We start from the raw sequence: 23987 nt of genomic DNA, 5'->3' as shown, positions 1-23987 counted from the left end.
GAGAAGATATCCCATTCTGATCAATAAATCACATGATCAGAGAAGAAGTTGTATGTGTGTAAAATGTAAATTTGTCTCAGCTTCTGTTGTCATCTGTTTATATTTGACAGATTGACAGAAAAAATATTTAAAATAAATAAATGTCTCAAGTTGTATTTTGACATTTGACGTTCTCTTGATTTTTTGTGTTTTTTATGTGACCGTATTTGTTTGAGTGTGTGTATGTGGACCCGTTTGGGAGGCTGAAAACAAATCAGTGCCAATCAGACTTTGGTTTGTGACACATATTTAACACAAACACCATCACGGCTACTTCAAAACTGCCCCCAGTAATAGACTTCTGAATTATAGCGTGTGTGTTATAGAGTGTGGCATTAATCCAGTGTGTGTGTTTGTGTGTGTGTTTGTCGAGAGGCTGCTGATGGGCAGAGGTTGAACATCGCGCTGCTGTTTTAGGCCCGGCAGTGATTGGAGGGTCCTCAACGAGGACGACTTGATTGTATTTGTGATTTGTGGGCGTGAAGGAAGCAGTGAAGGTTTGAGAATATTAAATGGAACTGAGCCATAATTACACACGTACACAAAGAGAGAGAATTATTTTGATATTAGAAATATTTTGTTACAAATTAGCCTCAGAGGGCTTTACAGTCTGTACACATGCAACATCCTCTGTCCCAAATCCAAATCAGCCTATAGTAGTAAGTCAGGTTAAAGGCGGGACAACCACCATCCGATGTAAACGGCATCCGATGTAAACGCCATCAGGGGTCCGTTTCAAGAAGCGGGTTTAACCCTGGGATGAGGGAAACTGGCTTGTTAAGGGAGGTGACTAAAGCTCAGGGTCAGTCGCCATGGTAACTGAGCCGCTGAACATCACCTGGTCGGGAGCAGGTTAGCGCAGTTTACACACATGAACAAAATAAGATGTTACGTTAAAGACTAAAGTGTTTTCTCGAACATGACGCGTCCTTTTCTGGACGATCCTGTTGATGAAGACGCGGTTTTACTTCGCAGGGTGTTAAACACGTCGGGAGAGAATATTGATATATTTCCAGATATCTACTTGTTTGAACGGTATCGTCTTTCTTCACAGTCCATCAAACATGTACATGACCTCACCCGTCCTCATGTAACTAACGTCTCCCATACGAGCACATTCTTTGTGTAGTGTATTACTTTTTCTTGCAAACAGCAGTTTCCTACAACATTAGAATATTAGTAAAGCTGCTGTATGGAGGGCCGTGAGAAATGTGTGCGGCGCTCTGAAACGTCCTTTAAGCGTTTTTGTTCCCTGGACACAAACCAGTGAAGCCATTAAAGAGGAGTTCCACAGGATGCACCTGAATAAAACACATTATAGGTTCAATACCATTGTACCAGTTTTTACTGGTGTACAATTTCCGATGTTATTCTTGTGATTAAATATAAACATGTGTGTGTATTTCAAGCCTGTACTGCATTCTAACAGAGTGTAAAAACTGGGAATTAGTAAAACGCATAGATTAGGATTAGTGTGTACATTAAATATGAACTGAATATGAACTGTCTTTTTCTGCAGTAGCGTGTTGCTTTTCTTTCTAATTACGGGTTCATACTCGCCGCACGTTTGCATTAATATTTGCAGCTCAATAGGGGTGAATATACTGTTTGTGGTGGTTGTCATGGTAACTCGTAGTATCATGGCTCCATTCATGCTGCCTTCATACTGTGGAGGTGCACGCGCTCAACTCTGAGTCAACCTACTCCGAGTTGATGTTCTGAAACCAGAAACTCAAAGTTTAGGGTTTGACTCAACGTTTGTTAAACCTCCTACTTGAAACGGACCCCAGAAAAGGAGATGAAAAATGTAATACAAATGCTTAGAAAAAGATGTGATACTCTTCACTCCCAGATACTTAGTCTCCTATGCAGTACACGATACATACCATCCAATGACAAAATATGCAGGAGACATTCCAACTATCTGTCGTAGTGCAATAAACACCAATTTTTAAGACCAAGCCAGCATATAAAAGCCTCGCATCACAGACTGAATCGATCCCTGCGGTCCAGTACTACGTTTCTGGGTGTGTGGGGGGGGGGTTTGAACCCCGGCTGCTCCCCGGGCAAAATGTAAAATCATGGGTTAAAAATGCAATGTATGTCAGCTAAATGACCTGTAATGTTCTTTAAAAGCCAACCAGGGACAGGTTATTTTCTACATGGAGACGTGGAGAGCCATTGGACACCCAATGACACACACACACACACACACTGTGGCCTAACAGGAGACCCCCCTCGTCTCCTGTGTCAGCGCAGGCTTCAATCTGCTATGGGTTAAAACCCTGTGACCCCCACAGCGAGGGATTTAGGTTTCCCAAGGGTCACATCTATATATATGTGTGTGTGTGTGTGAGAGACTCACAGGCTCACTATTGATTACCTGTCCATGGAGAAACAGAGCTTTTTCCCTAAAGGCCTGATCAATAATGCCAATCGCCCCATCTTTACCTCCTTATTAGGAAAGGATTACAGCTGCTTCAGTGTGAGTGTGTGTGTGAGACACCTCATTCATCCCCTTCTTATTTAACAGACCACAACCCAATGAAGCAGCTCTACAGTGTGAATGCTGATAGGTGTGTAGGTGGCTTTGATGTATGATGTTAGAACACCTTCTATCATACTGCAGTAGGGCTGTCAAGATTGCTCAAAAAGGACATATAAGATATATATTCGAATATTTTCAAATATCTGCTTGCGCATTAGACACGTCAATAACAGGATAAATTTAATTACTACTTGTATAGGTAATTGATTTAAGTTTAACAACACATTACCTGCACAAAAATAAGTAAATGAACTAATGACCACGACTCTCTCTCTCTCTCTCTCTCTCTCTCTCTCTAAATGAACGATAAACACATGCAGAGTGCTGATCAACGATCAAGAGTTTTGAGTAAGCAGTTTAATGTCGCGATTCTTGTCCCAAAGATTCAGTGATTGGAGCTGAAGGTTTTCCGCTGTGAGCGAGCTGAGCTGTGAACACGGAACCTTTCATTGCATTAAACGGCAGATAATCAAACCGGTGCATGAAGCTGTTGTAGCCGATCTAGTCTGTTTTATTCATGCGATACACAGTCAGTAGTCAGGCGCGCCCCCCGCTGAGCAGACAGTCGCGCCGCAGTTTTTAACATTTTGTTTTTTTTTACATTTGAATATTCATTTTCACATTCGAAGAACAACTATTCGAATATAGAATTGACAGCCCTATAGTGCAGATATACATAGTGTATATATATTTATATATATATCAAAGTATCTTGTATGCATGCTCCTACTGAAACAACAGATGGTGTCTTGTGGGATCTCCTCCCATCTGTCAAATCAGTGAGCTCCTGTGTGAGGAGGAACCTGGCACCGTCTGATGGACCCAAAAATAATGTCCCAGAGGTGTTCTACTGTGTTTAGGTCAGGTGATCGTGAGGGCCATTTAATGGTATGAATTCCTTCATCATCCAGGTAATTACATTACATTACTTTTATCTAGGGCAGCAACAATGAATCGATGAAATTGATAAAATTCGATAATTAAAAGCAACGAATTTCATTAGCGGTTTGTTGTGTCGCGCGATTATTACGTCACTCAATGAGTGGCGGAGATGCGCGCGGAGCATGAACACCACGCGTCCACTGTCCCGCAGACACTGTTTTAATATGACAACCATTTAAAAAATATGCTGGTGACACACACACCTGCTCTCCATTCGCAGGAGACTGAATTTCAATCTAATGGTGTTTACAGGTGACAGAGAGAAGGATCTGCAACGTGCGCACAAAGACACACACTGATATACCACTTGTTTGTATTGATTACTGCAATAACAAAACTTTTATTTTATTCATATTATTTATTTTAGAGTAAAAGACACACACGATATGAACTGTTGACCGATGAGAAGGTCTGAATGTGTGTAGCTGCAGAGGAGTGAGTGTGTGTGTCAGACACCTTGGTGTAAATGTGTAAAATGGGCCGAGGACCAATGTGGTGTTTGTGAGTCTGACTTCAGTTATTCCCTCTGCTGTGTGATGATGATGATGATGATGATGAAGGTGTAGATGAGTCACAGGTGTATCATCTCCCTCCTTCCCTGTCTCCTTCTCATTCCCTAATTCCTCACTTCTTTCCCCTTCTTCCTTCCAAAGGTCTCTGCTTCACTCTCTTCAACATGATTTAGAGACATTAATATTCATATCGTCAATATGATCGATTTCTATTCGTCCCACCTCCTCCTTCCTATCTCCTCCTTCCTATCTCCTCCTTCCTCCTTCATTGGTAAAGTGTGAGACAATGAGAGAAAAGGTTTTTGTATGTTATTTATTGTTTCCCTCCTTGAGGTTTCTGTAAATCATGTTTACAGATTTGTTCATATGCTACTTTGTAAAACTCTGACTGTATCCCGGTATTTTGTTTCAAGTAAACACATCGGTTGATCACCGCTCGCTGGCCAACTTGATTGCAACTGGTCGGCGAGTTAGCTTGTTAGCGTGCTAGCCTGTTAGCTGTTGTGGCTGCTAGTGTTGCCACCAGAGGCAATACCGAACCTCACAGACACAGCTGGTCGGGCGCTGTTCCTCCTGCAGCGACGGAGGTTCTTGTTCTTGGGATACGGGCGAGCTGCACCCAGCATGCACGTCACTTTGTAAATGTACAGTTAGCAGAGTTACAAACCGTTTATGTGTCACAAACTGCTGTGCCCTGGTGTTTACTCTGTTAAAGAGATTTAATTCATGTTGTAAAGTGTGATAACTCTACACACGTAATACTGTGAGCGCTACACGCTCTGCGCTGAGGTGTAAAAATAATAACTGCTGCCTGCTGAAGCCAAACATCAGTGATTACAGCTGCACACGTATGACGGTGAGGAAATGTGATACCGCTCAGTCCACATTGTAGAGCCCTTTGAGGATATTTAGTCATTTGTGATTTTTGGGCTATACAACATGTATTGAATTGTGTGTATGTGTGTGTGTTAAGGAGCGGCCAGTGTGTATTACTATTGTCTCAGTCTCAAACTCTGTCCTCTATGTCCTCTATATCTCTGTTACAGTATCGATAGTCCGTCCTCTCCGTCCTCTAGGTCTCTGTTACAGTTTCTATCCTCTTTGTAATGGAACTAGATTATTTCAGGACCACTTCAGCAGCCGGCTGTTGAATACTGTGCTCAAAGGCACTTCAGCGGCTCAGAGGCTTCTATATTTTCTTCATGAAGACGCCTTTAGAAGATGCAAAGCAAATTCTCATCAGTATTTGTGAAAACAGCTGGTCTCATGTGGCAGTGTGTGCCGGATCGCTTCTGCACTGAGCTGACCCACTTATTCAGAGGTGTGTGTGTGTGTGTGTGTGTGTGTGAGTGTGTTGACATGGATTCAGATTCATCAGGTTTTCTCGCGTCAACAGATGTCTGCTCTCTGACCTCACAGCTGGGAGACAACGTGTGAAATGAGAGCTTGTTATCGCGTGTGAGATTCAATGTGTGAGCCACATTTCACTGTATGGAAATGTGTGTGTGTGTTCTGGAACACATCTGTGTGTCATTGGTGTTAATGTGTGAGTGTGTTTCTGTATGTACGACCGTTGTAACACGTCTGATCGCCCCAGAGAGAGTTGTCATGTTGAGAAGAGTCTCCGGGTAACAAACATCACACTTATCGTCTGCGTGTCGACTTTATTCAACTCAACTCAAATCCAAAAGAGAATTTTAAATGAAACGATCTGTTTACTTTATGTATTAATGAAATGTAGATTATTCTATGTAGATCACTCAAAATCATTCAAACAACAAACATCTGTAAAGTGATGGAGGTCTGACATGATGACTCTATATGATACATATTTATATATAGAAATCATTACAAACCATTAAAACCAGGATCATCTGAGAGTAATCTGAGTAACGGAGGGTTGGCATGATGCTCCTTTTTCAGCTCCGATCAACCAAGTCATGTTATGGTCACAATGAAGTAATACATATCGATTAGGGCTGTCACCATAAACACGTTAATCTATGCGTCATGCAATCGTACATCTACCGATAGAAATGTTATAAGATATATTAGGGGTGTAACGATTCATTTTAACAACGATTCGATTCGCAGGAATATCAATCGATTAATCGATTCAGGGAATGAATCGTTACACCCCTATATAATATATAACATCACATCTTAGTTTAGCACATTGCTTAAGTTACGCGACGGTAACCGATGTTGTGTTTTTAAATACACATGAGACGCTCGAACAAACTGCTCTTAGTGATAACGTCCCCCCCCCCCCATGAAATATCACTTTCTAAGTCAGTGACGTTACAGAATAAATACACACAGAAACTGAACTGTAAACTAAGTTTACATTTAGTTGTGTTTCATGGAGCAGGAGGAAGCAGCATCAAGCTGAAGCACGACGATGTGCGGAGACATTCAGCTTCTGTAGCGTGGACATATTCTATAAAGGATGCAGTTAAATTATCTAGTATCCTATGCAAGAAAAAAAATGACTGACTCACAGCCGGTGTTCTTCATAAAACATGGTTTTTGTGCCTTAATAGTACTTTGTATGTATGTATACGTATACATATGTATGTTGTATGTATTTACTAAATACGCCTGTTTACAAAGTACTACAGAGTCATGTCTTCTGCAGTGAGGACAATGACATCATAATCTCATCGCATTCAAATGTCACGTCTGACAGTCGTCTCCACGTCGTGGGACTGACCTTAATGATTGCTGGCTGGAGGACCTCCTGCTTCTTGTCCTGGTCCTTGTGCTCATCCCGGTTCTGGTCCTGGTTCTAGGCCTTTCTATTCTTGTTTGGGTTCTAGTTCTGTTCCTGCTCTTGTTCTGGTCCTGATAATTGTCCTGGTTTTGGTTCTGGTCAGGGGTCTGGGTCTGATCTAACACCCTAACCCCCTCTTTGTGCCTGCAGGCTCCTTCATGATGGTAAACGGGTCGGGCCAAGCCTCTGGCCAGAAAGCTCACCTTTACATGCCTACACTGAAGGAGAACGACACCCACTGCATCGACTTCCTGTACTCGCTGTCGAGCAGGGACGGAGGCAGCCCAGGCACGCTCAACGTGTACATCAAGGTGTGTGTGTGTGTGTGTGCACGCTCAACGTGTACATCAAGGTGTGTGTGTGTGTGTGTGTGCACGCTCAACGTGTACATCAAGGTGTGTGTGTGTGTGTGTGCACGCTCAACGTGTACATCAAGGTGTGTGTGTGTGCACGCTCAACGTGTACATCAAGGTGTGTGTGTGTGTGTGTGCACGCTCAACGTGTACATCAAGGTGTGTGTGTGTGTGCACGCTCAACGTGTACATCAAGGTGTGTGTGTGTGTGTGTGTGCACGCTCAACGTGTACATCAAGGTGTGTGTGTGTGCACGCTCAACGTGTACATCAAGGTGTGTGTGTGTGTGTGTGTGCACGCTCAACGTGTACATCAAAGTGTGTGTGTGTGCACGCTTAACATGTACATCAGGGTGTGTGTGTGTGTGTGTGTGTGCACGCTTAACATGTACATCAGGGTGTGTGTGTGTGTGTGCACGCTCAACGTGTACATCAAGGTGTGTGTGTGTGCACGCTTAACATGTACATCAGGGTGTGTGTGTGTGTGTGTGTGTGTGCACGCTCAACGTGTACATCAAGGTGTGTGTGTGTGTGCACGCTCAACGTGTACATCAAGGTGTGTGTGTGTGTGTGTGCACGCTCAACGTGTACATCAAGGTGTGTGTGTGTGTGCACGTGTGTGAGTCTGCCTTGTGTATGAAAAGCGCTATACAAATAAACTTGCCTTGCTTTGCCTTCATATGTTCCAGGTGGGTGACAATATTGTGGTCTTCTTCCTTGTGACCAATAATGTGAAACAGATATAAAACTATCTTAATCATCTGATATTGTAGTTTATTTAAATTTGTAAAGACCTTCGACTTGGATTGGTGGTTCAGATGTTGTAAGTCCCGCCCACTTTGTTTAATAGAGTCCGGTTTAATTTACTGTTTGGCTGCAGGTGAACGGAGGCACTCAAGGAAACCCGGTGTGGAACGCCTCAAATACCATAACTGAGGGCTGGGTGAAGGCCGAGCTCGCCATCTCCACCTTCTGGCCCAACTCGTACCAGGTAACACACAGAGAGACATGGAGGCAAACACAAACAGAGGGAGAGACGGAGGAAGAGAAGACTTGGCTTTAGTTTAGCAAATCTATTTTAGTTTCACTTCTTTTAGAAAGTAGAGAGACTTTTTCTTCTGTCCTCCACCTCTCCTTCTTTCACTTCTTCTCTCCCTTTATTCCCTTCCCCCCTTCCACCCTCACTCCCACTAACTCCCCCTGTCTGTCCCTCCCTCCCTCAGGTAATATTTGAAGCTGTCTCAGTTCAAGGACATTGGGGTTTCATCGCTGTTGACGACATTCAAGTTCTGGCTCATCCGTGCCGTAAGTGACTGAGTGTCGTAATGTCACACACACACACACACACACACACACACACACACACACACACACACACACACACACACACACACACACACACACACACACACACTCACACTCACACTCACAGGCTGTGTTAAGGACAGATTGTGAGGCCTACAGACGGAGTGCAGGATAAAGGTCCAAACTGTAGAAGGGTCTTCATCACTCTTGTGTGTACTGCAGTGTGTGTGTGTGTGTGTGTGTGTGTGTGTGTGCGTGTCCTACTTACATCTCTGTAGCTCTCCGTCGGTTCTTATTAGAAGATCAAGTGTTCCTCTTTCTCTCCGGCGTCTTTCCAGCACGTTGACACATTTCGGTTTTCAACACATTTGTGTCAAGCTTCTTGTGGTGTGATCTCAATTAGCCTCTCTACTGATCTCTGCTCAGCTCGCACAGAGGAGCACTGCTGAGGTCTACGTGATACGCAGGTACACGCCGTGTACCCACTAGGAAAAGTCAAGGATTTCCGTATATTCCACTAACAAGCGCGATGATACGTAACAACATTGTTGTGACAGAACGTTCAGTCGATAAAAATCGAGTATGACGCAGGGAGGGGAAATGACAGTATACTCACTACAAAAATATGGACTACACCTGGATGAGATCACGAGAAGAGATGAGATCACATGAGGATGAGATCATATAAGGAGCGATGAGATAAACATGTTGTAATATAACGGTTTCATTGTTGTATCTGATTGTTCATGCGGTGTGTGTGTGCACGCTCTGCAGGTAAAGCTCCTCACTTCCTGCGCCTGCAGAACGTGGAGGTCAACGTGGGGCAGAACGCAACGTTCCAGTGCACCGCCGGAGGGAAGTGGTCTCAACACGATAAGCTGTGGCTGCAGGTCAGTTCTTCTCATCAGCGTATGACTTTAAGATCAAGAAACGATCACTTTTATTACAGTCAAAATGTCGACTTTAAGTGATGACTCATTAAAACCAAAGCTCGCAGTCACAAACGTCCCCCGGACTGCTTAGAAGTCCAATTCAGTGTGTGTGTGTAAATACCACAGGAATAAGGAGAAGTTGGAGGTGGGGAGGGTGGTGTCACTGAGCTCTCGACTGTGACGTGGTTTTGAAATCTGAACAGATGTAGTTTGTCTGAAAAAGTGAACTGATGGGTATTGATGGGTATTATGACGGGATCAGAAAACGTATTTCATCAAATCTTCACACGTGTTTATGAAATCAAGCTGCAGGAAACATGACAGCAAATGTCCTTCTTAAAGTCACAATGATGTCATCTTCCTCCAATTGTCTTCTGTGATCACATGGTACTCTGTGTTTCATTGGGTCCCCGCTCAGCTTCTCTTATTTCCCATCATGCAGCAGTGGAACGGCAGGGACACGGCCTTCATGGTGACCCGCGTGGTCAACCACAGACGCTTCACCGCCACCGTCAGGGTGGGCGACACTTCGCAGAGGAGCACCTCCCGGTATCGCTGCGTGATCCGGTCCGACGGGGGGTCGGGGGTCTCCAACTACGCCGACCTCATCGTCAAAGGTTAGTCCTATGCATGCACTTTTTGGGGGGGGGGGGGGGTGGGGTGTGGGGGCAGTGTTGCTAAAGTGATACTGAAGTGAAGTGTAAGTGCTACTTAAGTGCTACCCTGTAAAAATAGACCATGTAGAAATGTGTTTTAGACGAGTAGACTCTCCTAAAGTCATCTGAGATCTCATTCCCCCATTTTATATCCGTCAGCCTTCTCCCTATTCTTCCTCTATGTGCCGACCCGGAGGCCTGTGGCCATATGCAATATAATGACTTATCGCACAATATAGGAAAGTGAATGCCCCGTGATCCGCCCCGCGGTTGAAGCCCCCGGGTTAAACCTCCCCGGCTGCCGCGGCGCTTTGCTTTTCACATTCCGATAATATTTCATATCGCATTAAATGGTTTTATCGTCACAGCCCTACCAACCCTCCAGATGTTGAGACGGTCCCTGCATAGGTGGTCTCCTAGAGACCTTCTCACATCTGGTGGTCCATGGATAGGTGGTCTCCTAGAGACCTTCTCACATCTGGTGGTCCATGGATAGGTCCATTCTCAGGTGTGCTCTGGGGTTCTGCTGTTTCATTCTCCTGTCTGTGAGTGCATGTGGAGCTCAGATGTCAGCCATGTGGTGTGTTGGATGGGAGGAGAGGAGGGGGCCTACTGCACCTCCCTCAGGTGTTTCTAAATGTGTGTGATTGTCCTCGATTTTAATGGATGTGTTTCATTCTATTCATTCATGTGTGGTGGGATCATCTGTGCGCAGCTTAATTTGTCTGTGTGTGCGTGCCTTTTCATTTGTGTGTTCATGTGTGAGGTGATTGTGTGTCTAAATGAATAGATGTGTGTATCTGTGTGCTGCTAAGTGAAACCGGGTAAATTAGTGTCTAGTTCACCCAAGCGTGACCAGAGGAATGCTAGTGTGTGTGTATAGTGTGTTAGTCCTTCCCAGCATCTTCTGCGTGCCTTCTCTCTGATAAGGGAGCATTTAATATGCTTCCACATATTAAGCTTCATAACATGTTCATGTGTCTATAGAAACATATGAATGTTAGTGATGTGGAAAATATAATTATTTCTCTGAACTTGTGGAGAAAGTAAACAGAGAGGTGACCACCCAGAGGTGGATCTGTGGAAGCTCCATGAGACAAATATGACCCATGTCACTAAAGAGAAGCTGATTGACTGTGACAGAAGATCAATCTATTCAAGGGGAGACAATTCAATCAAAGAATAGTGGTGAGATTTCATTTGCTGTTTGAGATGTTTGAGGCGTACGCCTCCCACCTGCCTCCTGGACCAGGTACTTGGGGCTCTCTGTGGGGGATGCATGTGTGTGTCTGTGTGAACACTTCACGGAGAATCAGAGAAGAGGAACATCAGTGACGACTGGGGGGGTCAGTGACAAGAAGAAGCTTTATGTAGGAGACGTAGAACCTGCTGGTTCATAACACCTCAAAGAGAAGTCGTTGAAAGAGAATAGAGGACGGAAGGAAAGTTTACGAAGTCAATAGTGATGAACAGATTACACAAACATTAAAAATCGTTCTTCTGGAGTTTCAATTTGTCATAATGACTGATAATAACATCGTGTTTATAGTTTATGTCCAGGTGAACAGAGCCAGGAGACTTATTATGAGTGACCTCTGTAGACCTCTGTAGGTTGTTAGCAGCAAGATGATTGAGAAACTTTTCTAGTTGGAAATAGCACCTTCATTTCCATAATTATGGTGCTTAACTACACAACAACACATTAAATACTTGTTTCATTAAAGCAGAAATACTGAGCGATGAACTCTGGGACCTGAGTTTCTTTTTATTACAAAACACAACAACAATTTGCAATAAAAGTGGATAAAATGTTCATAAGCACCTCTAGAAACAGACGGCATGGGGTGGTTATTAATACGCCTGATGAGCTGGGCCGATTCTTTCAGAATTCATAAGCCAATCGAAGGCAAGTGATCTTGATTGGTTCTTGGTTATATTTAGCTGTTTATTACTTTTTGTTCATATTAGATTGTAAAGACCGCTCTGCTAAGATCTGAGATTAATGCCCTCACTAAGAAGGGGATTTAATGAAACCATTCATATCTTCTTCACTTCTCAACTACAGCAACTGCTAATATCTTCTGAGCGCAGCCTGGAACTGACCTAAGTGAAATATAATATGAATATAACTCAAAGGAATCAACATATCGCCTGACTACACGTCACTAAGGTGATTAGAAAACAGAACTATATGCAGGGAGTAGCAGAGGGAGGATACACGGTGAGAATGAAAGGACCGGTGAGCTCCACAACGGCGGTCCGTGGTTCGGAGCTTTAGACGCAGTGAGCTGTGCTTCCAATCATCCGACGTGTTGAGCTGATCGTGGTTGTGACCTTTAGACGTGTTGAGGTGTACAAGGTTCTTATCATCTGATCAGAAGTCTGTATTCACCTTCTCATAACACGTTGTGGTGTTCTGCTTTTAGTTCATATCTTGGTTCAACTTTTTCTGTTTCAATATTTACACTCTGATATTGATTAATTAAGTGAATATTCCGTTTGTGGTTCTGAAAGCAACTGATTCAATCAAGACATCCTCTTATCAGCTGATGAGTAACATAAATACAGACTGTGACACCTGATTCCTCTACACATGAACAGTTCAAATAAATAACAAAATTGCGTGTAACTTTGGACGCCCAACCCTGTATTGTCAAGTTTATGGACATTTCCTGAAAAGCAGGTGGAACGTTAACCAACCGTGAGCCTCCTATGAAGTGTCTTTTATGAAAAAGTGGCGTGATGATTGGACAGTTATATGAAGGTTTTTTGCTCTGGTGGGGGTCAAACCAAGCTGATGGATGCTGCTTCACGATTCATAAATCAAATGATTGATCCACCTTCTACTATTTCACAGCTCCACCCACCCCCATTGCTCCGCCCGAGCTCCTTGCTGTTGGCGCCACTTATCTTTGGATTAAACCCAATGCCAACAGCATCATCGGAGATGGGCCGATAATCCTGAAGGAGGTGGAGTACCGGACCACGTCAGGTAACTGGGCGGAGACCCACGTGGTGGACTCTCCCACCTACAAACTCTGGCACCTGGACCCTGATGTGGAGTACGAGATCAAGGTGCTTCTGTCCAGACCTGGGGAGGGAGGAACAGGACCGCCGGGCCCGCCGCTGGTCACCAGGACCAAATGTGCAGGTGGGTGAACATTTAATTGCTATCATGCCGAGAGATTCTAGAACAGGGGTCTTCATCTAAAATGTGAAGAGGTCCAGTTAGAGGAAAATCTAACAAAGAAGCAATGTGACTACTTAGTGTGATTAAATAGAGGAATAGAGATGTATCAACATTTGCATGTAATCACGACTAACACATCAAATGAATTCAGTACGATTCTAAAACTCTTTTGACAATATTTATTGTCACGTAACAATGAACTGAACATATATGTGTGACTGCAAATATAAATAATGTTCTCGCATTTAACTAAAAAAAAATAATAATAATAATAATAATGGGAAGAAAAGTTTGAATTTCCTCTTTTCTGCTTCACATTTGGACTTTATAAATAATAAATCTAAACACATTTTAATACCGTTTAATAACACTCTCCCATTAATTCATGAATTAATTAAGATCTAGTTTATCCTGCTAGGACTTTAAAGTGAGGAAGTGCATCAGGGCCGTTCTCCACCTCACGTGGAGGAGCTCATTGTGCCTCATGATGGGTTCTGAGCATATGAGACACTGGTTTAGTACTGCAGTGGGAAGTATGAACCGAAACCAGTCCGTCCATTATGGATTAAATTCTCTACTTTTGCTGCCCATTTGTTCCTCATTTTTCAAACTCATCTTTTTCTCAAATTGCGCTGTCTTTCATTTCTTCCTACCGTTTATTTGTAATTTCCGCAGTTTTGAGACGATGTAATCATCCTGCCTGGAATGCAAAGACTCGATTGGTCGAGTGGTATCACGTGGGGTGGTTGAACTCGAATGCAATTGGTCTGTGCTTTAAGCTACTACCGTAAAGACGACCAAAGCTGCGCAGTCAAAAAGTTCGCTGATACGTTTAAATCACAACCGTCTTTTTTTAGGTTTTAGTCCGGGTCCGGATGGGACAACTTCTGGGTCCGGATCTGGGCCGCGGACCGCCAGGTAGTGACCGGCAGGTTACAGAGAGGTGTCGAGAGGTGTCGAGAGACGTGTTTTTGACAACGTTTTATCTCATAATTTCGACTCCCTATCCCCTTTCTATTGTGCTGTGAATGCATAACTTCAGCCAATCCAAAAACGGGGTTTGTAACCAATTAGATGTAAATAAATTCACGTTCCGTGAGCGAGCAAATACGTCACGTGAGACCGACTTTTGCTCGTGAATGTTTCATTTACGCACGAGGATGAACCTGATTTGCCCTCTCAAATGTTTACAGTGATTTTCCGCCATAGATGGGAGATGTTTGGTGGAGAGTTTGTGTCTTTGGGATTAGCTCAGATTGTGTGTGGCTGCGTTTACCATATTGTGTGTGTGCGTGTTTAACTTGGAGCGTGTATTTATGTGGTGTTTACCCTAGAATGTTTATTTTTACTTCAGAGTGTGTTCGTCGGAATGTGTGCGCTGGTGATAAAGAGTTGAAGAATAGAGGAGGAAGACAAAAGAGAAAGGGCCTGAAAGGGGCAATGACATAGATGATTGATGTGAAGTGGGACATCAGTGATCCTCCCACGCCAGAAACACACACATAGTGACCACCTATCTGTGTGTGTGTGTGTGTGTGGGGGGGGGCATGTGTGTTTTTCTGTGTTTTTTGGTTCTTTGTGAGGTGCAGTAGTGCAGTGGGTTAGGGTTAGGGTTGAAGTGCAGTAGAAAGGAACATGTGTTTCTGGCGATCTGCGCAGCGTTCCTGTCAAAACTGCTGCTGTGTGTGTACACAGGTGTGTGTGTGTGTGTGTGTGTGTGTGTGTGTGTGATGGATCGGAGCAGGCAGGTATGACAGATGTTTGAAGGCCTCCTGGCTACAGGCAATGTTGCTGTTGACGTGTTTGTATCCACACCTTCTTGTTGGCCTTTCTATTCAAGTTAGCATCTCCAGCTCTGCTCAGCCTGATGGTCGATCTTCACCTTTTCCTTATTCCTCAGTAACACGTGGTTACCATGGTAACAACAGTGCAACATTTCCCCCTTTTCTCTAATCCACCACGGTTAGCTTCTGGTTGAGCTATGTTGCACAACTTGCATCGATCCGTAGAGAGGACCAGACCTCAAGGCTCCTCACCCAATCCTCCCCCTCCCCCTTACCTTCGAGGGGGTGAGGATGTCATATCCTGAGGATAGTATGAATAAAGCTACGGTACGACTGCTGTAGCTTCTCCACCATGAGGATATCTCAAAGCACCACCTCCACCAGCTCCACTCCCTCAACTCCCTCCAACAGCTCCTCCTGTTCCGCCATCTCCACCCACCACCACTTCTTCCACCACCTTCAACATATCCACCAGCTCCAACAACACTCCCTCCACCATCACCCCTCCACCACATTCACCAACACCTTCACTATCACCAACTCCACCACATCGGCCTGCAAAAGCTCCACCGTTTCCACCACCCCACCCTCCTCCACGACCAGCCCCATTGTCGTTCAGCTACCAGGGGTTCAGGCTGTTTCCCCACGAGGAGCTTTGGGGGGTCTAGTACATTCATAAGGAGCAGATTGAGGAGAGCTAAAAGGAACCTCTATCTGAAGGTGCAGCAAGGACAGAGCCTTGATAATAAATTATTCCATAATCCCTTCCCCCTCGCCACCTGCTCTCCTCCCTTTATCTTCCTCTCATCCCTCCATCCTTCCTTGACTCCTTTACTTTTCCAGGCTTTTTGGCAATTCATCACACTGTTTTCTGGATGATATCTATACCCCCCCTTCTTCATAAACAACATGTAAAGGACCGGCTGTTCCCTCACTCCTCCAACCTCTGTTGTGTGTGAGAGTTTCTTTGGTTTCAGATGATCCTCCTCCTGCTGCATAATTCTCCCCTATAATAACATTGTCTGTCTCTCTGGTATTCACTCTGATCCTTCTTGTCTCTATCAGCCTTTTAATGTCATCCTTGCGTCCTAATATCGTGTTGTCTCCTCTTCTCCTTCCACCCGTCCACACCTCCTTGCATATTCATAATCCTATGATAAGGATGATAATATGTGTTGGCTAATATGTTACCTTATAATGATGGACTTTTAATTGACCTGCTATCTTCTTTTAGTATAATTTCTTTAGCTTTCCCAGACCTCTGTTATAGAAGGCAGATACTAATGTGAATGTTGGCCAATATGCAGGACTCTATAAAAACGAGCAGTAACTCACCAGAGGGTTATATACTGCATTCTCCTGAGCTAGCTCTCTATGTGAGGGATGCAAATGTGAGTGTTGGCTAATATGTTGCTTCATAAAGATCGATTTTTAATTCACCTGTAGGGCATAAACGGATTTGGCTGACTCCACTGCTTCACCATTTTGCCAAGCCCAGCAGTTTGGAGGTTAAGAGAGAGTGTCTATCTGAAGCCAACATTTAGAGTGCTTCAATTAGCACGGTTTATTTTGTTTAATAAGCAGTTTAAGAAAAAAACATGAGTCACAAATGTGAGTCACATATCCAGCGTATGGCTCAGGCCTTTAGTCAGGAGCAAATGTCAGGAGATAGATCAAAGTCCATCAGCTCTCGTTCCTCCAGCTTCTTCTCCTTCAGTTCTTCATCAGGTAGTTTCCATTTCCAGATATTTGGGCCTTGCTCCCCCCCCTTTCTCATTCCCTTGCTTCACTAAGGTGACATCCACATCCTCCTCCTCTCAGACTCTAATGTGGCAGCTGAAGTCTTCAGAAGGAAAAAGTCAATTTGTATTTTTGGATTCAACCAAAACTGATTGTGTTGTCCCTGCTCCTTTCTTTCTTAATTATTCTTCATTCTTTCTTAGTTATGTTTATTTCCTAGACGCGACAAAATAACCAGCTGACAGGGAGGAGTAGGCAGTTATGGACCAAGGACCCTGTGGTTGGGGACCACTGATCTAGTTCTGACGTTCAAACAAAATTTGAATTTCTTTATTTTTTATAAATTATTTATTGTGCTGACAGCTCAGGTCCCTTTAAACATGTGCTTTATTTAAAAAAAAGGCCTACACATTTGGCAGATGTAAAGCACACATGGGTATGTTTTTTGTGTCAGTCCATTTATTTATTTATTTTTTAATTTTTACAAATGAACACTTTTGGTTTGGTTTGTATGACAACACACTAACATGCTGTCATGATCTTCAGCTGTACTCTCCTGTGCTCTTTGTCGAACCTTCCACACCTTCCCACTGCTCTCTGCCTGAGCTGCACCAGCTCGCTGGGCGCTGCATTACCACGGAGGCACACTGTGGTAAACGCAGAAGAGATTTCTCAATACTCATTCTTCTATTTCCATAATAAAGATTCTATTACGTGACACACGATTCGCTGTTGTGTCTGTCCATGTCGATGTTGAGAAAGTTTTCGTCTGTCTTTCTGTCTGTCTTCCTTCCCACAACCACAGAGGGGACACATGTTTTGGTTAGTCTCATTGTGTCCGTTGTGAAGTCGTTGTTTACCATCTTGCAGAATCCCTTTGGTTAAATAAAGCAAGTTGGATTGATGACACGTGTCAAATGACACGAATATTGTTTACTGGGAACCATGGAATCTGGAATCAACTTCAAAACCAACTTTTCAAATCCGCTGTTGTCAAGTTAACTCCCTCACGGCATCATCAGAATCCAAACCTGTTCTTGTCACCGGACCTTGTGATTTATTGAATCCAGATGTCCAACTGGATGTCTTCATTGATTCCAGTATTAGGGATAGTGTTTCTGATGAGGGGGGTTATTCAGCACATTTCATTACACGTTAACTCAAAGGGCTTTACGTTCATGGACAACGTATATTAATATTGATGAGAAGGTATTGAGGCACCAGTTGGGGGATTAGGAGAGTCAGCTTTTGAATGCAGAGACAGTTGTGATGGACGTCAGGTCCATATTGACAGTAACTGAAGGGCTCTTCGCTGGATCGTATGGTTCTGGGAAGGGCTCGGTCCTCAAAGCGACAGTACCTGAAGGCCACTTCACTTGATCAGGTCTGGTTCTAGGTGCAGCTCAATATAGAACCGATATCCAGTGGCTTCTCCCTGCAGTGTGGGAGGTAAAACCGTTGCTGTGGTTACGTCTTTCTGGGGGCGCAGCCCGTCTACTGTAGCTAATCAGTTGCAGTTTAAGCTGAAGGGGCTTATGATTCCGTTAGTTGCTAATGCCAGCACCAAATAAGCCTTTCATTGGTTCAAAACTCTGTAACTACTTGCTCTCTAGTTCCTTTTTCTGTCAGGATAAAGGGGAACCCTTGTGAGTTTCATGATCTATAAAAATATATGTTAGTGCCGAAGAAATATAATACACAAAAAAACCTTCAAATTTTGAGAATTGCCTGAAAGAAAAATCACTAACAGATAAAAATACATCTACATTATGGACCATGGTGTGGACAATATTCATGGAAGGTTTTAGTTTGATAGAGTGAAGATAAACTACTTTAGAGGAGGCCAATTCGCACAATTGAACCATTCTTTTGGAAAAGAGCAACAGCAAGATGGGTACAGCGTAAAATGACGCTTTAAGAGTGACGACTGGCTAAGAATCCACAGTTTGCTGGTCGAGGGGAACAAAGTTGTGGAGGAAAATGTGTCCTTGATGGAAAGCAGCAGTGTGGATGCACGGGGCAATAAAGTCTCTGATAAATAAATAAAGCAACCAGCGACTTCCACACAAAAAGACGTGACTCTCCAGGTCGTCTTCTACAAAACACGTGACTCCACCTGTTGTTCTGGAGGTGAATCGCTCTGCAACACACGCAGGACTTTACAACCAGGAAGTGAAACCAGTGCGTCGACACGTAAAGACGCAGAAACACACGGCGGCCTTAAGTCTCTGTAATTGTCTGTGAGCCACATACAATAGCAGCTAGATGTATCTTGCTCAAAAGAACAAAACAGATTCAATTCATAGTTTTGTTATAAATGTCAAAGGTAAGGGGCATTTATGACTCATATGCTTGGTGGTTATTTTACTCTGGCTTCCGTAAGGTTTCAGAGAAATGTTACAGATGTGAGCATATTGACTGATTCGGTGCATTGTTTTAGTTGTTAGGCGGTAAATAACCAATGCCTAATTTGCATAACAAATTTTCGAACATGTTGGAATTGTGTTTGGAGCGTTTTAAAACAGATAAGTGGAGATTGTAGACTCAAACTAATGTTTAGAACGGTGGGAAGTAGTAATATATCTGTTGAGTCAGGATATTCCTGTTGGAAGTTGGTCTCCGGCTTGGTTCTGTGTCCAAATGGGAGAGGCTCATAATGTGTCTTTTAGAGACAGTAGGGGGTCAAAACCTTGGACCCAGTCTGTTGAGCGACTCATGAAGGTTTATTGAGCCAGACATATCCACCTGTGTAGGTATCATATGGATAATACTTTACGTAGTATTATGGATATTACTTTAGGAATTGTGATAATGTTTGACTGCCTGGCAACCAAATAAATGTTTGTTAGCATGCTAAATGCTATAACATTGTTGTTAGCGTGGTAGAGACGGGCTAAGCCGCTCCAGGACCTTGAGATGCTTCTCACGGAGCCTCTCCTTAGCTGCCCCGGCTGTGTGTTGTGGGTTCAGACCCAGCTGACCCATCTTCAATGCTCTTACTGAGGGACGGAGGTTGTTGGCCGAGATCTGGCGATACACGGTCCCATTCATCCCCCCTATATACTGTGCAGTCGGCCTGTCCCCTTTGCAAATAATGATGTTTCCAGGGGTGAGTGTAGGAGATTAACATTAGTCAGGGTTAGCCGATCGCTACAACACCCACCAATACACAAGTCTTCCTAGTAACAGGCTCTATTCTGAGGGTGTGTAACACATGGAAACTGCTTAGAAAACAGTGACAGACCAATGTTAACACAAACTCCCTCTGCAGACAAAAATGTAGCCTGATATGTTGGTGTGTGTGACACTGAGCTCTCTCACATACACACACTTGTAGACTCACACTTCTCTCTCACAGCAATAATCAACAACTGAGAGCTGTGGGGGGGGGGGGGGGGGGCATGAACTATAAATACCAACCGCACAGGCCTTAGTCTTCAGCAGGTATGTTGGTTCCCATGATCCTTTGGGCTTTTCTGACAATGTGTCTATTTTGCCTTTTGTGTTTGTTTATTCTCATTCTTTCTGATTGGTAACAAATCACAATGAATTCTGGGAAATACATTACATTACATTACAGGTCATTTAGCAGACGCTTTTATCCAAAGCGACTTACATTACACTTTAAACCCAAGGCTTTTTCACATTTTTGCCCGGGGAGCAATTAGGGGTTAGGTGTCACTTCGACATGGAACGTGGGGCAGCCTGGACTCGAACCACCAACCTTGTGCTTCACAGCACACCTTCTCACACCTTCTCACACCTTCTCTAACCCCTGCGCCACGACGACCGAAATACGCTGCTACAGCACAGGTTTGAGGAGGAAGCAAGATGAGCTCAAAAGAAATAGCTCTTTAATAGAAGGAAATGTTTCCCATTTTGCCCACAAATAAGTTTCAGATATCTGAGAAACACACTTACACACAGAGACACTCACACACACACACATAGTGTGTAACGCACACTTTGCTGCAGGGCTGTCCTTTGCTGCAAAGCCATCAGGATCCAATTTCTCCTTCATTAAGCCGAGGTAGGAGGTAGTAGAGAGCTGCTGGAGAGCTATCCATGTCAGTGTCACCACACACACACTCAAGGACACACACAAACACACACTGGAAAGAAGCTCCTTGGAAGAAAAATAACAAAATGTCATTGGGAAGTAGGAGACAAATCTTTAGAGGGGAAGAACAAATACAATGGGAAGAAAAGGAGGCTGTTAGAAATGTGTTTGTAGTTAATGAAGCACTCACACACACACACACACACACACACACACACACACACAGACACACACACACAGACTCACAAACAGACACAAAAACGCACACATGTCTAGGTGTGTGTTCATGCTCCAACAGTTCTCACTGTTGGAGCATGAAGCACACTGATAATGTTGGCCAAATGACCTGCGCAATTTGTGTGTGTGTGTGTGTGTGTGTGTGTGTGTGTGTGTGTGTGTATGACATGGATCCATATGGGGGGGGGGGGGGGGGGTACTCAGGATAGAAGAAGATGGTTAGAGAAGTGGAGAAGAAACAGAGCGACAGGAAGTGAGTGAGACAGGAATTCTCCCTCCCACCTCCTCCACCCCTCTCTCCCTCCCTCCCACCTCCTCCACCCCTCTCTCCCTCCATTTCCCCCACCCTCCCCATCACTCTTTCCACCCCCACGTTTCTCTCCCCCTCCACTTCTCTCTGCCTCTCCCACCCTCTCCCCCTCCCTCCCCCTCCAGCCCTCTCCCCAGCCACCCTTCTCTCGCTCCACCTGTCTGCTGCTTTAACAGAGGAACAAGCTTGTTACCCTGGAAACAAAGTCAATCTGCCCCAACAGGCCAATTACCAAAAAGCCACAATTAAAGGAGGACCTGCTCCGTTTAATGGTTTTCATCCTGCGCCCCCCAACGGCCCGCTCCACCCACCCCCACCCACACGAAGATACCCGTACACACAGAGCACCACTCACTAGTAATTGAACTGTAGTTGGTCAACAGGGACGAGCCAAGTGGTGTGTATGTTTCCGTGTGTGTGTGTGTGTGTGTGTGTGTGTGTGTGTGTGTTAGGTAGATGCTACGCTGGTAGCGCTTTGGTGTAAGGATGCAGATTAATGTGCAACCTCTGGATCATATCAACAGCCACACATGTAAAGCCTCAGGGTTGTGTGCGTGCGTTGTGTGTATGTGTTGTTGTTGTGGTGCTGTGAGGATCTTCAGGATTATTTGCTTTTCTAGCCTTTGGCCACTGTAGCTTTGGTAAAATGTCCCTACACTCTCTCTCACACACACAAACACGCAACACACACACACAAACACGCAACACACACCGTGGAAGGAGGACGGTGTCCCTGCCGTGTTTCTCCCTGAGGGAAGCTCCCCTTTCTGAAGAAAAGAGAGAGAGGGAGAGAGATACAGACAGAGAGAGAGAGATTTTTATTTTCAAAAAAACTAACAAATATAAACAACACACAACACTTTTATTCCAAGCAACGACTTGGTCGTCCTACTCAGCACCTCCTCCTCAGTTCGTGGGCCAGCCCCCTCCCTCAGGACCCTCCTACTCCGCCAGACGGACGCCCCCGTCTTTAGTAGTGCTCTCGCCTCCCCTGTGGATTTTCAGGACCCCCGTCCCCTCATCCTTCCAGACCTCTCTGGTATCCCTCTGGTTCTGGTCCTAGGTGGAGGGGCTCAGACCTCGACCACTTCATGTCATTAGTTGTACTAAACATTGTATCATCAAAGCCATCGATCCTCTCCTTGATCACCAGGCTGAGAACCTGGACTCTGTTGAGGACCATGAGTCCACCACATGTCACAGCAGAGGGGACCGGTTTCCTTAGGACACCACCTTCCTGTGTGTCACCAGCTCTCTGAGCTATACCAGGTCCTGCACACCACCACGCCGCTCGCCACCAGCTCGTGCACCTCCTCCACAAGGATGACCACCACGGAGTTCATCCGTGCAGCGGACACTGCTGTGATCCACGGCCAGGCCTCAGTCCTCCACCCCCCACCAATCACGAGGCACCATCATGCTTTAAGAGTCGTGATAAATGCTGTCGCATTGACAATAAGAAAAACATCTGTGGTTTAATTGATTCCCAACGCTCAGATTCCCAACCCCGCCTCCCTCCTCCACTTTAAAGGTATCTTCCTTCACCTCCTGCTCTCCTCTCTCCTCCTCCTTCACCTACATTTGTCCACCTTCAGTTATCCTCCTCCTCCCACTTCTCCACTTTTAGCTCCTTTCCTCCTCCACCTCAGCTGTCCTCCACTCCCTTGTAGCTCTCCTCTAGTTCCCCTCCTTCTACACTTCTAGCTATCCACCTCCTACTCCTCCACCGCCTCCAGCTGTGCTCCTCCCCCTCGTAGCTTCCCTCCTCCCTCTCAGTAGTAATAACTTGGTGTATTAAACAACAGAAATGAGCTCCTGCTATCTCAGATCAGATTAAGGGAGAGATTAGCCTCCCCCTTACTTAAGAGAGAGACTAGTGGATTAAATGTTCCAGGCTTCTGAGCATAATCTCATTAGTGTTTTTGCAATGAATTATGGGTATTGTGGAAGCTTCTTTCATCCGTTCATTACATCACTCGGTCACATGTTTTAATCTGTGAGTGAACATCTACAATTGAAATGGTTGAGGGTCATTTTAAGAGAATCCACTCAGCCCACAACACAAGTAAATATGAATTTCAAATAGTATAAAAATATTGTATTATTATTGTAGATAGATTTACACAATGAGATTTCTGTGGAAACGAGTAAAGTCCTGTTTTCTGGGGGAAGTAAGCTTGGTGTCTTCTCTGGTGACCAAAGATCATATGTTGGTTACCCCCCCCCCCCCCCCCGCATTACTGACATGAGGGTCATGTCATTTGTTTTGTTACCGCGCTCCCAGTGTGCTTGTCGTTCAGGCGGATTAGATCACTGGCTTTGTCTCCGTTTTAGAACTCTGATGTCTGGAGTCAGGAGACGTCTCTCAATGCTTTGAGGTTCTTCTGAAGATCTCAGACGGATCATCCGTGGCGTCGTCTAATCATGTCTCATTAAGCTGGTCTCACATTTGTAGTAATCAGCTTGTCTCAACAATCTCTTAATCTGCAGGTTTAGTCTACAATGTCTTCAGGGGGCAAATTAGTCATCAGTAATAGAATATGACAACATTAAAACTCATCAACTGAACCTTTAAGATCACTCAAAAGATGCTTCCTTCTATAAGTG

The 23987-nt window shown here is 44.4% G+C and overlaps 1 protein-coding gene across 19 annotated transcripts in view; it reads left to right on the top strand.

The window, feature by feature from the left end:
* Nucleotides 1–23987, top strand: part of ptprt (protein tyrosine phosphatase receptor type T) — a 133189-nt gene that overhangs the window by 27354 nt on the left and 81848 nt on the right. For 18 of the 19 annotated variants that reach the window (XM_078092592.1, XM_078092591.1, XM_040204041.2 and 15 more), the window contains exons 3-8: nt 6965–7125; nt 8047–8157; nt 8390–8471; nt 9246–9361; nt 9846–10020; nt 12917–13210. In XM_078092592.1, coding sequence (XP_077948718.1) covers nt 6965–7125; nt 8047–8157; nt 8390–8471; nt 9246–9361; nt 9846–10020; nt 12917–13210 — 939 coding nt within the window. Of the gene's footprint in view, nt 1–6964; nt 7126–7746; nt 7764–8046; nt 8158–8389; nt 8472–9245; nt 9362–9845; nt 10021–12916; nt 13211–23987 lie in introns of those variants that run through there. The other variant, XM_078092593.1, reaches the window with a different exon arrangement.

The sequence above is a fragment of the Gasterosteus aculeatus genome, chromosome 17 (assembly GCF_964276395.1).
Source record: "Gasterosteus aculeatus chromosome 17, fGasAcu3.hap1.1, whole genome shotgun sequence".
NCBI classification, from domain to species: Eukaryota; Metazoa; Chordata; class Actinopteri; order Perciformes; family Gasterosteidae; genus Gasterosteus; species Gasterosteus aculeatus.
Note: the sequence above shows the minus strand (reverse complement) of the source record. Positions and strands in the feature narration are given on the sequence as shown.